Source organism: Rhinolophus sinicus, chromosome 7 (assembly GCF_057876585.1).
Source record: "Rhinolophus sinicus isolate RSI-liver-muscle chromosome 7, RSI-T2T, whole genome shotgun sequence".
In the NCBI taxonomy this organism is placed as follows: Eukaryota; Metazoa; Chordata; class Mammalia; order Chiroptera; family Rhinolophidae; genus Rhinolophus; species Rhinolophus sinicus.
This window is the reverse complement of record NC_142507.1, coordinates 6,802,779-6,817,638: the sequence shown is the minus strand read 5'-3', so window position 1 is coordinate 6,817,638 and position 14,860 is coordinate 6,802,779. Positions and strand designations below refer to the sequence as shown.

At 37.4% G+C, this 14,860-nt stretch overlaps 1 protein-coding gene across 1 annotated transcript; it reads left to right on the top strand.

The window, feature by feature from the left end:
• The first annotated feature begins 361 nt into the window (after window positions 1-361).
• Window positions 362-14,621, top strand: LOC109443990 (GTP-binding protein 10-like). Its single transcript, XM_074318792.2, is given in 7 exon segments — window positions 362-517; window positions 3,871-3,951; window positions 4,457-4,566; window positions 13,470-13,576; window positions 13,579-13,974; window positions 13,977-14,079; window positions 14,081-14,621. Coding segments are annotated over 7 exon segments (1,494 nt in total).
• Window positions 14,622-14,860: the final 239 nt, after the last annotated feature.

Genomic DNA, 14,860 nt, shown 5'->3' with positions numbered 1-14,860 from the left:
CTTGGGTAGAGGAAAGTGAGTCAGAAGCAAAATGAGCACAGGTTTTGCCAGGTGAGGCAGCAGCTGTCTCAGGTATGGCAGGTCAGTGCCAGGTACAGGCTAAATTTAAAGAGATTCGATTCATCCATTCACTCGTTTGTTTATTCAAAATGGGGAGAATAGGGAAAAGGCACAACTTTGAAAGTGCTGAGGGGAGATGATTGGGTCACTGAGCTGCGTCGCTCGAAGAATTTCCTCCTGTAGCAAGGCAGGAAAAGCATGAACAGTTTCTGGCCTCTGGGAAACAGGACTATCGGAGGCACACGTCCTCACCTTTCTCCTGTACCTACAGCATCACTGTTCCTTGTTGCCGTCAGTCCCAATGGAAAGAGCTATATCGGTTCTCAAGTTTCATAAAAGCACCAGACTTGATCCCCAGGGGTCCAGATCGTATGTTACATTGAACCTGGCCCGGATTATGAAATGTGCTGAGTGGCTGAATCCTGCAGTTTATGGCGGGTCAGCCTTATCCACACAGGTAGGCTGAGAATAGGGAGAGGCAGTGTCCCGAGGAAAAATGGTATCCTTTTATGGAAGAAGAAGGGAGGGGTTCGGAAGAGGCAGAAATAATAAATGGCCACAATAGAGATGTTCTAAGGACAGGGATTTGTGATATACTGCCTGAGTCAGAGACGAAAGAGGCAGTGATGTTTCTCTATATCAGTTAGGATGTTTTTGTTGTTGTCATTATTGTTACACGTATCAGAAACCCCTCCTAAAGCAACTCTGACAGGAAACCCATTGGCTTGTACAACCCAACCATAAAGGAATGGTGCTGGCCTCAGGGACTGGATCCAGATTTAAGAACAAGTATCCGACATTCCACTCTCCTCCTCTTTCTCTTCCCTTGCTTGTTAATTTAATTTTCTTCTGCCATTGAACCTTCTTTACCTAGTGGTAAACCTGGCTCCACATCCTTACAGCTTCAGCAAACAGAAAAGAGCACTTTATTGTCATTTCTAGTCTGGAAAGTCTGGGAGGGAAAAAACAACTTGGCCAGCTTGAATAAGTTGTTTCTTTCTCTCTAGACGGATGAGGAAAGCAGAGTCTTTATCAGAAGTCTAGCTGTTTGCTAATTAAAGGCGATGTTATCATAAGTTCTCAACTTTCTTGTGCTGTAGACCCCATTGGCAGTCTGGTAAATTCCAAAAAATCCTATCTAGGAATAATGCATTTACATCTGTACAATGCAGCATATACGATTGCAAAGGAAAGTCATGCTACTTAAATACAGTGATCGAAATATTTTGAAAATAATTTATGATGTAGTAACATATGTGCTTCATTATTAATGCATTAAATAATAAGACATGGTAACAGACCTCATTCCTGCCTCATGGAACTTGGAGGTGTTGATGAGCATAAATGATATCCGCCACATGTGTAATGTGATGTGAAAATATCTGTGATTTATTTTGGTAACATCGTAAGTCCTGTTAATGTTACTGTGGTTTGTTGTCTGCATTCAAATTTGAACAAAATCATAAATTCTAGTTTGAGGTTAGTGAAAATCAAGTTGTGATTTTTTTCCACCCAAGTGGTCAGCCCCTCTGAATCCTTCTCAGGATCATTTCAGGGTCCATGGAGTCCAGAGCTGCTATACTCATGGGTCAGTGAGGTAAGAGTTTGAGAGGACCTTAATTAAAAGTGGATTTCAGGAGCTACTGGATCAGGGCTGTCCATCTCCACCTAGATGATTTTATACCAGGGCTACTCCTGAGACTTGTTTTCCAAAGAACTGTAACTTCACTAATATTAAAGTCACTGCAACTTTGGGAATTACATCGGGCCGTGGTGTCTTCGTTGACCTGTTTCCTATACATCTCACCCAAAACGTGACATAATTTGTGATGCGGCTTTATTGAGAAGAGATTGTTTCTCAGACCAAAACCTTGATTTGAGTTGAAAACTCCTAAGTGGGTGGCAAGGCAGATGGTTAGCATGAAGCCTGAATACTAGAACGTGTCAAAAAGAACGGTTCTTCTCCAGCAAAAGGTGAAGCGTTCTCCTTTCGAGGGGCAACCAGGAGTGTGAAAACAATGGTCCATGGACACAGAACTTTGGGTTTAAATCTAGAACTGGACAGACCGTGGTGAGAGCTAGCTATGAGAAAAGTCAGAAATCTCTTTCGAGAGTCCAATGGTTTATTTTTTTCCCCTTATTTATCTTTTTTCTTTCATAGTGTTTTAAAATTATTTTAAGCCTTCTTCAGCTGTACTGAAAATAACTAAGGGACTAATCTATGATAGGGACACAATGTTTGAAGAGCAGTGAGAGTGTACCAGTGGAAACTGGCATTGGTGGTCATAGAAATATATGTGACATGAATGGTCCAGGAAATAGATTAAGGCTCCTTGGTCAGCCGCTCCTTGATAATATGTGATCTCTTCTTAGTGTTAAGCCTGGGCACTTTTGAGTGGGTTTCAATAAGAAAACATGTAACGAAGCATTAGTCATGTTACTGTGACCCCAGTTGGGGACAGAGCCAAAAGATCAAATTTAACAAAATCCGAATACCTATTATGGTGCCAGACCTTCTGGAAGGCATCTTACATATATTGTCTTACTTAATCCTTCCCAAAACCTTGTGAAACAGCCACCATTATTTCCACTTTACAAGTGAGAAAACTGAAACTCAGAGAAGGTGACTCATTTATTGAACATCACACAGCTGGTGAGCAGCAGAACGAGTTTGGGATGCTGGGATACCTGACTGCAACTTAGTATGTCTCTTTTCTACTATAGAGCCTTGCCAAAAATGCATACTTGTTCACCCAATTATTTTTAGTACCCATTGGCCAGCTTCCCTGGGCCCCAGGCAATTTGCCAAAAAAAAAAAAAAAAAAAAAAAAAAAAAGTGGCCAGTATTAGAAACCTGGAAATGGACCTTATGTGACCTCAAGGCACATGTGCTTATCTTGCTTTTTGCAAAGAAGAGTCGAAATTATTGCAAAAAAAAAGAACAAAAGCTTACAATTTTTATATGTCCTTACTTGCGCTGTAGTCAAAAAAATGTTTCAAGTGAGGACCCTAATTATTGGATTACAGTGAGATCAGAAAAGAGTTATCTAGTATAACTCTAATGTCACACTGGGAACCATAATAGGAAACGTATGTAAAATATCAGTTTTCACAAAACAAATATTTATCCGTGGGGAGTGCTGGGGGGAGGGAATGTAAGCTCTATGTTTGTTGAGCTTCAGACTGATAGAACTATTACATAGAAATAAACATAACGATATATCATGATTAGTTATGACATATTGGCACCACTCTCAAATTAATCCAGACATTTAGACCTTCAAAGCGGGTCACTATTTTTTTGGACTATGGCAACAATTAATAAATCAATCTTATCACACCGAGTGATTGATTAGCACTTTTTGCAAAACGTATAGCAAATGGCTCTGCTAATCAAAGGAAATAAAACTATTCATAGATCTTCTTTTAATCTGAATTTTCTCCAATTATACACAGACTTTTTTTTTCCTCTGGCCATATCTAAGTTCATTTACTATTCTATGGATAGCAAAATGTTTAAGTCTGACAAAATACCCACAGTCTGTAACCTCTATTGGAAAAGCCTTTGATTACAGTAAAATTACACAAAAATGTGTCATTAAAAGGCATTGGACAGACATAAAATCTAACCTTTTGAGCTGAAGAATACTTAATATTCTCTTCATGATCACGCGAGGGGAAATTCTTCGCTATGGAATAGCTATTTTCCTGTTAAGCAGGCTATTTCATCAATGATTTATTCCTGAGCTGTAATAGGTCGTTTAAAATGGTGGTTTAAAAGTTGGGCCTTTTTGTTTAATTTTCTCACAGGCGGTTGGTAATTATCATGGTCCTGCAGTTTCTCTGGAATGCCGTGGAGGGTCAAATGCCAGTGGAACCCTGCTTTATAGGGTAATTAAGACAGTCGACATGGTTATTAAATACATCATGCTAAACTAAACTGGAATGCTGTGAAATAAAATCCAAAATCATAAATAAAACTTGGGCATTCCAGCAAAGGGGTATGTGTGAAAAGGAGGAGCTTTATGCTCTCAGAATTGCAATAAATAGCCTTTGCCCCCTCAGACTTACTAAAATCTGGCTACTGAAAGCCTCTGGATTTGTCTCCTGGCGAGGGAAGCTGACATAAAAGCTACACCTCCATATACACTCGAAGTTCTAATGCCCCCTCTTTCATATTACATAAAACAACGTACAAGTACTTCTTGAGTATTTCTGCAGAGATCCATTGCTGAAAAATGTGCAGTGTTAATAAATTAAGTAACCCAATGTGAGTTTGATAAGATTGGCAAATGAGGCTTAGGTAATTTAAAAAAAAAAAAACAACATCAGGACTCTTTCTTTGTAAGCTATTTCCAATGACTGTTCATAGCTGTAGATTCATGCTGCATTTCAGAATTTATCTGCAACCTGCATAAGACCATGGTATAATGAATACTTCAAAGAAACCAGTGACCGGCTCTCTGAAGGCTTGTTGACGTTGATAATTCTAAACAGTGGTGATCGGTAAACATTGTCATCAGTAGAGATATAAGTCTTCCAAATATGTGTCTGTCTTGTGGGCCTAAGCTTTCATACTCAAGAGCCGAAGCCTTCGGTAATTTAATTTCTTTCCAGAAAAATGTGATGAGTATACAAAAATGCTGGCAAAAGGGCTGGCCAAAATGAGAACAGAGTAAAATGCAGTCTTTCCAACCTATAATATCCTGCCTACGAAAGATTTTAAATTATTCTTCCCTTGTGTATTGCCTGGAAGTTTTTTTGTTTTGTTTTGTTTTGTTTCTATATGCATGTTTACAAGCAAATTCATTGGTTTACTAGGCGAAGAGAAAGAGCTAGTCTTAAAGAGGGGAAATAAATATTTCCAATTCTAGCTGTATAACTAAAAGCCAAAATGTGTAGTTGGCAGGCATGGAGCCAGCTGACTTCAGATCACTAGCCTTTCCTTAAAATCAGTCTTCCTATTTCCACATGGAACACATTTTAAGTTAACAATGTGTAGTTTGGCAAAGGAATTGTTTTTCTTTGGCATGAAACGGTTGTCTAGTTTTTTTAAAAAAAAAAATGCATTTTCTGCCTGCTCCTAGGTACAAATATGTCAACATTCTTTGGAACTTTTAAAACTTGTTATATCAGGAAAGTTTTCAATACTTACTTTTTTTCTTCCTAAATAGGAGAATATATATTTAACATATTCATATATTTGTGTGTATGCCCCATATTATTCTTAACATTGCTTAAATACACATCGACATGTGTATTGAGTGCTGCTATAGCGATGTCATGCATACTTTGGGAGAACACGCATCTCAACGAAGTCATTTAAATGTTCTTTGATGAGTATTTTTACAGGGTTTATGGACAAGGTACGATCTGAAAATAAATCCGGCTGTTTCCTTCCCTTCTCTCTGTCAGAGTCTTAAAATTGAGTCATTCTATCTATTCACGATGTATTTATAGCATAGAAACCTAGAGTGGAATGCTACCCATTGAAAGAGTCGCAGACTATTTCCCTCTTTCTGGCGACTGCCACAGAAAGCTCAGAAAAGCAGAAATGCAAATTTTCAGACATTGGTTCCACATGAAATGGGACAGACCGCTGCACCAGCTACTGTGTGAGACCAGATAGGACCACTGCTGCCTACACATAAAGAAGGCCATTAAGGAGAAGTTGTTTATTTCTGCTTCTGCAGAAATCATAAACACCAACCCTGAGCCTGACAGCACAAGCTGTGCCGCAGTAAATTCTAGTACTCTGCTGGCCCTTCTAAGCTGCCCAGTAAAAGTTGCTATAGCTAAATCCCATATACATTTCATGAAATCACCCTACTCAGAAGATGGTATCATATTCGAGCACAGTGGGGTGTGCAAATGCCCATAAATCACGTGTAGAATCTGAAATCTCTGTTTTATAAAATCTGTGCAAATTTAACCATGACCCTTTGCCAGACAATAGGCCTTCATATGCTTTGCAGCTTAGCAGACACCCAGGAATTTTGTTTCGAAGTGATAGCTACTGTCTGTGTCATATTTAGGACCTATTCATGCAGCATCTGGCGGAAAATAAAAGGGTTCTCTCCACTAACATATGCTAAAGAAGGCTATGGCCCTGCGCTGACTCCTCCCCTTCTGATTTTTTGCAAATAGCACAACATAAGAGACGGTTGTTTCTGGCTGCCCTGCTGCCTGTCATGGTTGTCAGGCGAAATCCCATGAATTATTGCTCTTCCAGATGTAAGAGATTTTCAGGCGGCCTTCAACTGCCTGTGGTTTGTGGTCCTGGAGAGGAGAGAAACGAGATTAAGCTTCATCTCATCAGTGCAATGGGAAAAGATCACACAGCGGACTAATAATCAGGGCTGTTTCATTCCAGAGCCAGACTTGAGAGAGCTGTGTGTTTTTGTTTCAAGGTGATGTCACATTAAGCTTGTTGGAAGACAGTGATTAAGGTCAAACAATATTTGAGGAAGATGAAAAAAAAAAAAGGGTTCAACCTTCTTCTGATGCTTCCTTACTGCATTTGCTTAAAGGGAAAGGATGGATCATTTTCATTGATGGCAAGGAATGGGAAGTGGATTTACTCCTGTGATTCAAAGTTGTCAGCAATTCTGAATACAAGGTTAATGCGAGAAAAAATTAGAAATGTCCCCATAAAATTACAGCTCTACTGTTCATTGTCATTTGGAGGATGCATTCATCACCATCAAAAAAAATCAAGTGTCACTTTTTGTTATCTGTAAAGGTCAATTTTGAAGTCTTCACTTTTTTTTTTTTTTTTTTTTTTTGAGTCTACGAACATGTCATATCGGGTCTGGAAACATACATTAAAAAAAACAGCAGGGGATAATAATGCTTTCTGATATGCAGCATTTTTTTTTAAACGTTTTAGTTCACTTTTTCCCTCAAAAAGTGCACTCTTATAACCCCCTACAAGTGGTAAATATCAGCAGATTCAATAACCCCAGTTACCAACATCTAACTAAAGGCTTTCATAACTGTTTCCAGAATGACTCCGAAAATAAATCACACCCACTCCCATTATATACAGCTTGAGTCCTCAGGGAGAAAACTTATAACTCATTACATTTCCATTCCCTTTGATCAAATACCATATACAGCACCTGGATATTATAATTTTAAATAATAGTTGTGACGCAAACTAGGATAATGCTTAAAAACCTAAGAATCTTAATATGGTTACTATTAGTTCTTATCATTTACGGCATGGAGAAATGGTGAGTCGTTTTGTGGCATTTTGCTCGAGCTCCATTAGCAAAATATTAATTATAGATCAAGAAAACATGTTTTTAAAGAACCACCTGGAAATAATCGACAAATATATATGTCTTAGATCAGAACATAATTGCCTCAATTCAACCTGTGTAACGGTTTTTTTTTCTTTTTCTATTTTTTTTTTTTTTGTGTGTGTGTGTTTTTTTTTTTTTTAAGATGAAGCCTGTTTAAGTAATGGGGTAGTACACCAGATGTAAAACCTCCCAGGCCAGCTTTTCTTTCCATTTCAGCTCAGGCACCTCACAAAGGTTCTCTAATGTGAGGGGTCCCAGTGAAACCGTGATGAAAACCACAGGTACAAGTGGCTTACATGAAAGCATTTATTGCTTTTCATGCATTGCATTATAGCATAGTGGAAAAAAAGTCCTTCGTTGAAAATGCATTAATTATTTGACACTGGTTGGCCTCAAAGTCACTTGTACTATAGGATGCAAGTGAAAGATCACAGCTGAAAAAAAGATCGTCGTACTTGACGTAGGCTCACAGAGTCTTCTTATGTTCCGTGTGAAGTTGTCTTGAACTGAAACCTGTGCTCCTGAAGGATTAAGGGATGGAAAAGCAAAGACTGAAGCTGCCGTCATTTAAACCTAAGGATTCCCTAGCACAAAGGTGCAAAATGGACGAAGCCAATCGGACTCTAGGCTTGTTCAGTAAAGAATCATTTTCCTTCAGAAAGTTTTACACTATTAGCATTCCAAAGGCGTTATCTCTAAAGCAAGTGGTCTTCTCTTGGCTTTTATTCTGCATTGAGTGACCGCAGGCACTGAATAAGTGGACATGGTTTTAAATTACAGTTTATGGTATCTCTAAACAATCCTTTGTATATGAGAAATACGGAGAAATTTAAAGAAAAAAAATATGGTGCTCATCAATGACTTGCATTTTCTTAGTTAATTGGTATTTTATTCCTTAAATATTTGTGTGGAGTTTGTGGTTGTACAATTGCTTTTTGTTTAGTTTCTAGAAGAAATGCTTATTTCCAAGTCAATGAGATTAAAAAGTATTATGTATCCTACAAATAGCAAAAGTTTGTAGTGTTTCTGAGCAGTGGAAAACCACTTAATTTTAGACATCTATTTTCTTACATGTATGTTAACTCAAACTGACAGCTCAAGGAGTGCTTTATTCATTCAATGATTCAATCTTTCATTCAACAATTACTAAGCACCTACTATGTGTCATGTAGTTTGGCACGCCAGCGACAACAATGTAAAAATAGACATAATCTCACCTTCGTGTCTAGTAAGATATACATATATTAAACTAATAACCAAGTAGCTATCTAAACTTCAATTGCTACTCATGCTGTAAGGGGGAAGCATAGAGAAGGGTCATGAGAATATGGAATTCACATAAAACTGATTTTTGCGGATACTTATCATTGTATAGCGGTGAGGATGCAATGCTTTACCCCAAGTAAAGTAACTGAAAGCTTATTTCTTTAGTTTCTAAAAAAACAAAAACAAACAAAAAACCTTTATAAACAAAAAATTTGAGAAGGCTGACATGTTTGTGTGCTGGTGTCAGAATTCTGGGTTTCGTAGTTAATTTCCCATGTTCAGTAGCAAAAATAGTGAGTGCCAGAAGATACCATTTCCAGAACAAGCCATTTCTAAGTGGTTCTCACTGAGCATGTACAATCTCCCTTTGAAAAGCCATACAGATCATCTTAAAATATAAAACCAAAAATCCTTAGTCACAAGACCGGAATTTTAGCTTTTCATCCTTCCTCACATCAATTTTCTACTCCAATCCCACTCAGCTTTTCAGCCCAGATTTCTAATCTCCTTTGTCAAGATCAAGTGTAGCATCATTTTCTCACCTCCAATTTGATAATGGTTTGGCTGCTTCATATCTCGCTCTTTTCAATCTCTTAACCTCTTGATTTTACTTCTTTCCTTCAGATTGTTTTTCCTATTTAGCTAATACTTTTGACATTCATACTTCATGTCTTCACTAAAGTATGAGTGAGTAATAATTAATTTGTCCAATGTTGGCAAAACCCAATAATATAAGGTGTCCGTGTCATCTGAGCACTTTCTTTTCTTTCAAACCACACAACACAATTCTCCTCAAGTATTTTCAAGTTTCTGGTCCCTTCCAGCCACCCTTGCCTCTGCTCTTAAATTTGAACCCTTCACCTTTATTGCATTCACCTTCCTTCACTCAACTTGCAAATTAGATTACTCATGACAAAAATGTTCAACTATTCTCCCTTTAATGTCCAAAGGACTTCGTGATTTTCAGATTTACAGCGTGAATACTATATTTAGTTTTCCAAACATGAATGATAGCTAAAGAAAAAGTTGTGAGGTGGTAGAATTTAGAGAGCAGTATTTGTTTCGGAAGTTACTTGTGCTGGTTAAAGACAAATACCATATGATCTCACTTATATGTGGAATCTAAAGAAAAGAATAAATGAACAACCTAATCAGAAACAGTCTCAGAGACAGAGAGAAAACTGAGGGTTGCTAGATGGGAGGGGAGTGGAGATAAGAGAGAAGGTGAGGGGATTAGAAAGTATAATTGGTAACCACAAAATTGCCATGGAGATATGAAAGAATTTGGGGAATATAATCAATAATTTTGTAAAGATCTTATAGGTTATTTAACGGATACTTGTCTTATTAGGGAGATCACTTCATGGACGGTATAGATGCCTGACCACTGCAGTGTATACCCGAAGCTGAAGCTGAATAATAACAAATGTCAACTATAATTTAATATAAAGATACATATATATATATATATATATATATATATATATATATGGCCACAGGAGGTGGAGTACAGCATAGGGAATAGAGTCAATGGAATTGTAACAGCTGTAAATGGTGTCAGAGGGGTAGTAGATTGGGGGAGGGGGGTTATCACTTTGTGAGGGGCATAAATGTCTATTACCTGCAACTAACAAAAAATTAATACTAAATATTTTGTAACACTTGAAAAAGTATAAAAAAATCAAAAGAAAATAACCTGTAATCCAACTGAATAGATTAAATCAGTGGCTTTTACAGTTTTTGTTAATTTTTAAATAGTATAATAGTGTGGAATCTAAAGAATAGAATAAATGAGTACGTAAATGAAACCTCTACTAAAATTAAATGAAACGATAATGGCCATTGTTTCTTCTTGCTAAGGGAGAAAAATAAAACTGCTTAATCACTGTATTACCTTCTATTAAACTAGAGGCTCTTCTCAAGTTAAATCTGATACCTTTCATTGCTGACATTTTAAATTTTTTAAATATTTTATAGGAATTGTTCAAACTTCTCTTCCTCATTATTTCTGCAAAACTGAAACATTTCATTTTAATTTTTAAGTTAAAATGGCCTCTAGCTAGGCAATAAGACCTCCTTCCATCATTACTCATTCCCCATAAAGCAGATAGTGAGCATCTCCTGTACATTGTTGGGTTGTACATTTGAAAAATCAAAGATGTCAAAAGCAGCAACCACGTCCACAAGAAACTAACATGTTCTTTGAATTATCCCCAATGTTTATTTTAATGGCAGGTCAGTAACATTTAAATAATAAAATGAAAACTTGTCACCACTTCATCGTATCACCACATACTCCAAAATAGACAAATAGGGATTTGTGCATTATTTACTATTTTAGTAACTCTAGTCCACACTTTTCTGTGAACATTAAGTTGGCTCTTTCAGCATCAAATTGCGTTGCCCATTGCTACTACACACAACTGCTACTACCAACGCATTCAAATTCTCTTTTTCCTATAAAGTAACAGAAAAAAAATATATTTTACCAATTGCCTTTGAAGACATACCAAATAAAAGCTAAAGGTATGAATCTGGAAAAGTATCCCAGTATCTCAGATTTGCATGTGATTGCGGGAAGGGGGGGTGGCTTACACACAGGTTTATGGATTTCTATCTGTGGATGCTTCCCGTTTATAACTTTAAAATCCTATCTTAAAGGTCCAGACGCCCTCTCTAGGAGTAGAATTAATTCCATTTCTATGCCCCATGTGCCTCTTGAGGCCAGATCTGCCAGTAATGCTTAATTGGGTTGGAAGATAGTGGATAGTACCAGTTTATCATGCAGGCAACTGACACAAAACTTTTGCACTTATCTGAGGTTAGACTGTGTCTGGGTTCAGAGATGAAAGGTCAGCGCTTTTTCCACTAAGTCCCCTAGACATTCCAAAATCCCCAGTACATTACAAATTTGAACAGTTTAAGCTCTCTTAAATAAAGAATCTCTTCTTCCTGTAAAGTATACAGTGTATATAGATACAGTGGAGAAGAAACATGTGAAAGTTCACAGCTATGACCTTTTAACATCAATAGTTTTATTTATAGCTAGGCGTTTAGTCTATAGGGCTTAATATAAAAGCAAGAAGAAAGACAAAGGTATCTGGTTAGCTTATAATAGCTATCCGGTTATATAAAATGTGTCTTTTTACTAGTGAGCCGAGACTAAAACTGATAAATAATTAAAGTGACAGCCATTTTAAAGTAAAGAATAACATTTCTCTATCATTTTTAATTGAACACATTCCGTTTCTCTCTTCATATGGCCTGAAATAGTCTATCGGATTTTAAAGAAATAGGTTTATTTCTTCATATGTGTAATTCATTTTTAAAAGACAAAAGAACAGTATTTTATTTTTATTCCCACCTACCTCCTTGTCACCTATTTGGTGTCCTGCTGTACTTAAAATGGTAACGTGGGAGAGTTGTAGATTATAGTAGTCGAAACCCCGTTTCATGGAATTTTAGTAGTTTGGGAAATTTAGCAAACACAGTCATATACATTCATTTACTCTTTTCAAAATAGTTCTCCAGCACTTTTAAGGATTGCCTGGAGGTACACTGGGCGAAGTTCAAAGATTCAGAAAACTCACAATGAGAGCAAAGTCTGAGACAAAGCTGGAGTGTAGACCACCAAGGGCTCCATGTGGCAAGCCGAAGAGAAGGTCTTAACCTACGGGGAGCCTGGGAAAGATTTGATATGGAAGAAAGACTGATCTTAGATCCCAATTCTATTCTGGGAGAAGAACAGGAAGCCACTTTGGACTGTGCTTTCATTATTTCCAGAGGGCACCACCACCCTCTCCTTGCAACCCTCCTGGTTGGGAAGACAGTCGGAGCCTAAGAAATTGTCTGCTCATCTGGAGACCAATTTACCTCTCTGAGTACCCCCAGCTGAAAGGGAGCTTTTCACTGCTATGATGCCCTCTGTGCAGTTCCTTACAATTCATTAGTTTAAATCATGCTAAAGTCATAATGGAAACTAACAGATAGCCTTTTATTTTTAACTGGAACTTCCAGAGACGACATCTTTACCCAAAAAAGTGACTAAACGGGTAAGAATTTCAAGTGTCATCTGTACCTATGTATACAATTGACCATGTTATTGTTCCACACTCCATTTTAAGTTGACTATAGTACTTGGGACTTTTGTCTTCTAGTTCTGTGTTCTAGCTCTGCATTCGCAACCATCTTTCTGGTGGGATATAGAAATCTCTCTATAAGTGACTGCCAACACTTTGGAGACAAAACCCCCAGGGCTGCTGTATTTTCTAGTTGACAGGATATCTGCTTCGTCATTAAATTTAAAAATTAAAAGAAAAAAAAAAAAAACACCTTCAGTAAACAGTACTGAGGACCTAAATAGTAAGGAGAAGTCCAAAGTATCTTGTAGTACGTGGAGCCCAGGTTTCGGAGTGGGACCAAATGGGACTTGACTCTCTAGTCGAAGTTCTGTTTGATGCGTGGCTTCGGTCAGAAGGTGGATTGTCTAAGCCCCATTTCCTTATAATGAGGGAAAGGTATAACGTGAAGTGTAATAAGTGTGAGAGTATAATGGGTTTGTTTATGTAAATTATGGGGCTGGTTTATAGTAAAGATTCACTTAATCTTAATTATTATTAACATTGAATTAAATGTCATTTGTACAATGGAAGAATGAGAAAAATCAGAGTGATTGACAATATATAGGGAATTAATTGCAGCAAAGTATATAGTTGATTATTCTCCTTTTTGTATTCATGTGCTCTGTCTAACATTTATCAGTAAATAGATTGAGAGAAAATTCTAAAATGTATGGAGAATTAAACAACAGTGACAGAGTTTGTACACCTGCCGCAGGAGTGAGTTCTGGCCAATTGCAAGCCTGGTGCACTGCAGTTGTGTGTTATTCAGAAAGTACGGAAGTTTCAGAGATAACCTAAGACTCTTCACCAGGGGGGGAAGTGGTGAATGGGTTACCCTCGTTTAGGTGGAGAAGGTGGAAACCGTGGCGACATCTGGGTTGTAGCCCATAACAAAATGACTTTAAAACCACTTGAAGACAAATATCCTAAGAAACGATTTGTGTCTGCAGAAGGAGCAAATAGTCGGGGTAGTGCACTGAAAGGCTCCAGAGGAAAAGACTGTGAGATTCTTCTACCAGTGGGTGTTTCAGTAACTGAAGAAAATGGTGAAATTATAGGAGAACTGAATGAAGAGAAAGACAGAATTTTGGTAGTGGACGGAGGTCTTGGTGGTAAATTACTTACAAATTTCGGACCATTGAAAAGCCAGAAACGAGTAATTCACCTTGATCTCAAACTTATAGCTGATACAGGCCTAGTGGGATTCCCAAATGATGGAAAATCTCTTTGCTGAGGCAGATTTCTCACGCAAAACCTGCGATTGCAGTTTATGCATTTACAACACTAAAGCCTGAACTTGGAAAGATTATGTATAATGATTTCAAACATATCAGTAGCTGCTCTTCCTGGTTTAATAGAAGAAGCACATATGAGCAAAGGAACGAAACAACTACTTTTTGTTGTCGATATGTCTGGATTTCAGCTTTCTTCCCAAACTCAATACAGAACTGCCTTTGAAACCATAATACTGCTTACAAAAGAGTTGGAGTTGTACAAAGAGGAAGTTCAGACAAATCCTGCCCTCCTGGCAGTTCATAAAACGGACTTGCCAGATGCCCAAGATGAATTCCATGTACCTATGCACCAACTCCAGAATCCTAAAGATTTTCTGCATTTATTTGAAAAAAACGTGACTCCAGAGAGGACTGTGGAGTTCCAGCGTATCACCCCCATCTCTGCAATAACCAAAGAAGGAATTGAAGAATTAGAGAACTGTGTAAGGAAATCTCTGGATGAACATGCCAACCAGGAAATGGAGGCATATCATAAAAAACAGTTGCTTAATTTACAGATTTCCAATACAATATCTTACAGTGAGCCACCATCAAAGAATGCTCTTACTAGTTCCAGAATGTACAGAATTTAAGTTTATTAAAAATGATATTGATATATGTTCATTTGAAAGCTTTTTCATAGACATGTATTGTTTGGAATGTTAGCTATTACTAACCTTCTAATATACCCTGTTTCCCTGAAAATAGGATCTAGCTGGACAATCAGCTCTAATGTGTCCTTTTGGAGCAAAAATTAATATAAAACCCAATATCATATCATATCATATCATATCATATCATATCATATCATATCATATCATATCATATCATA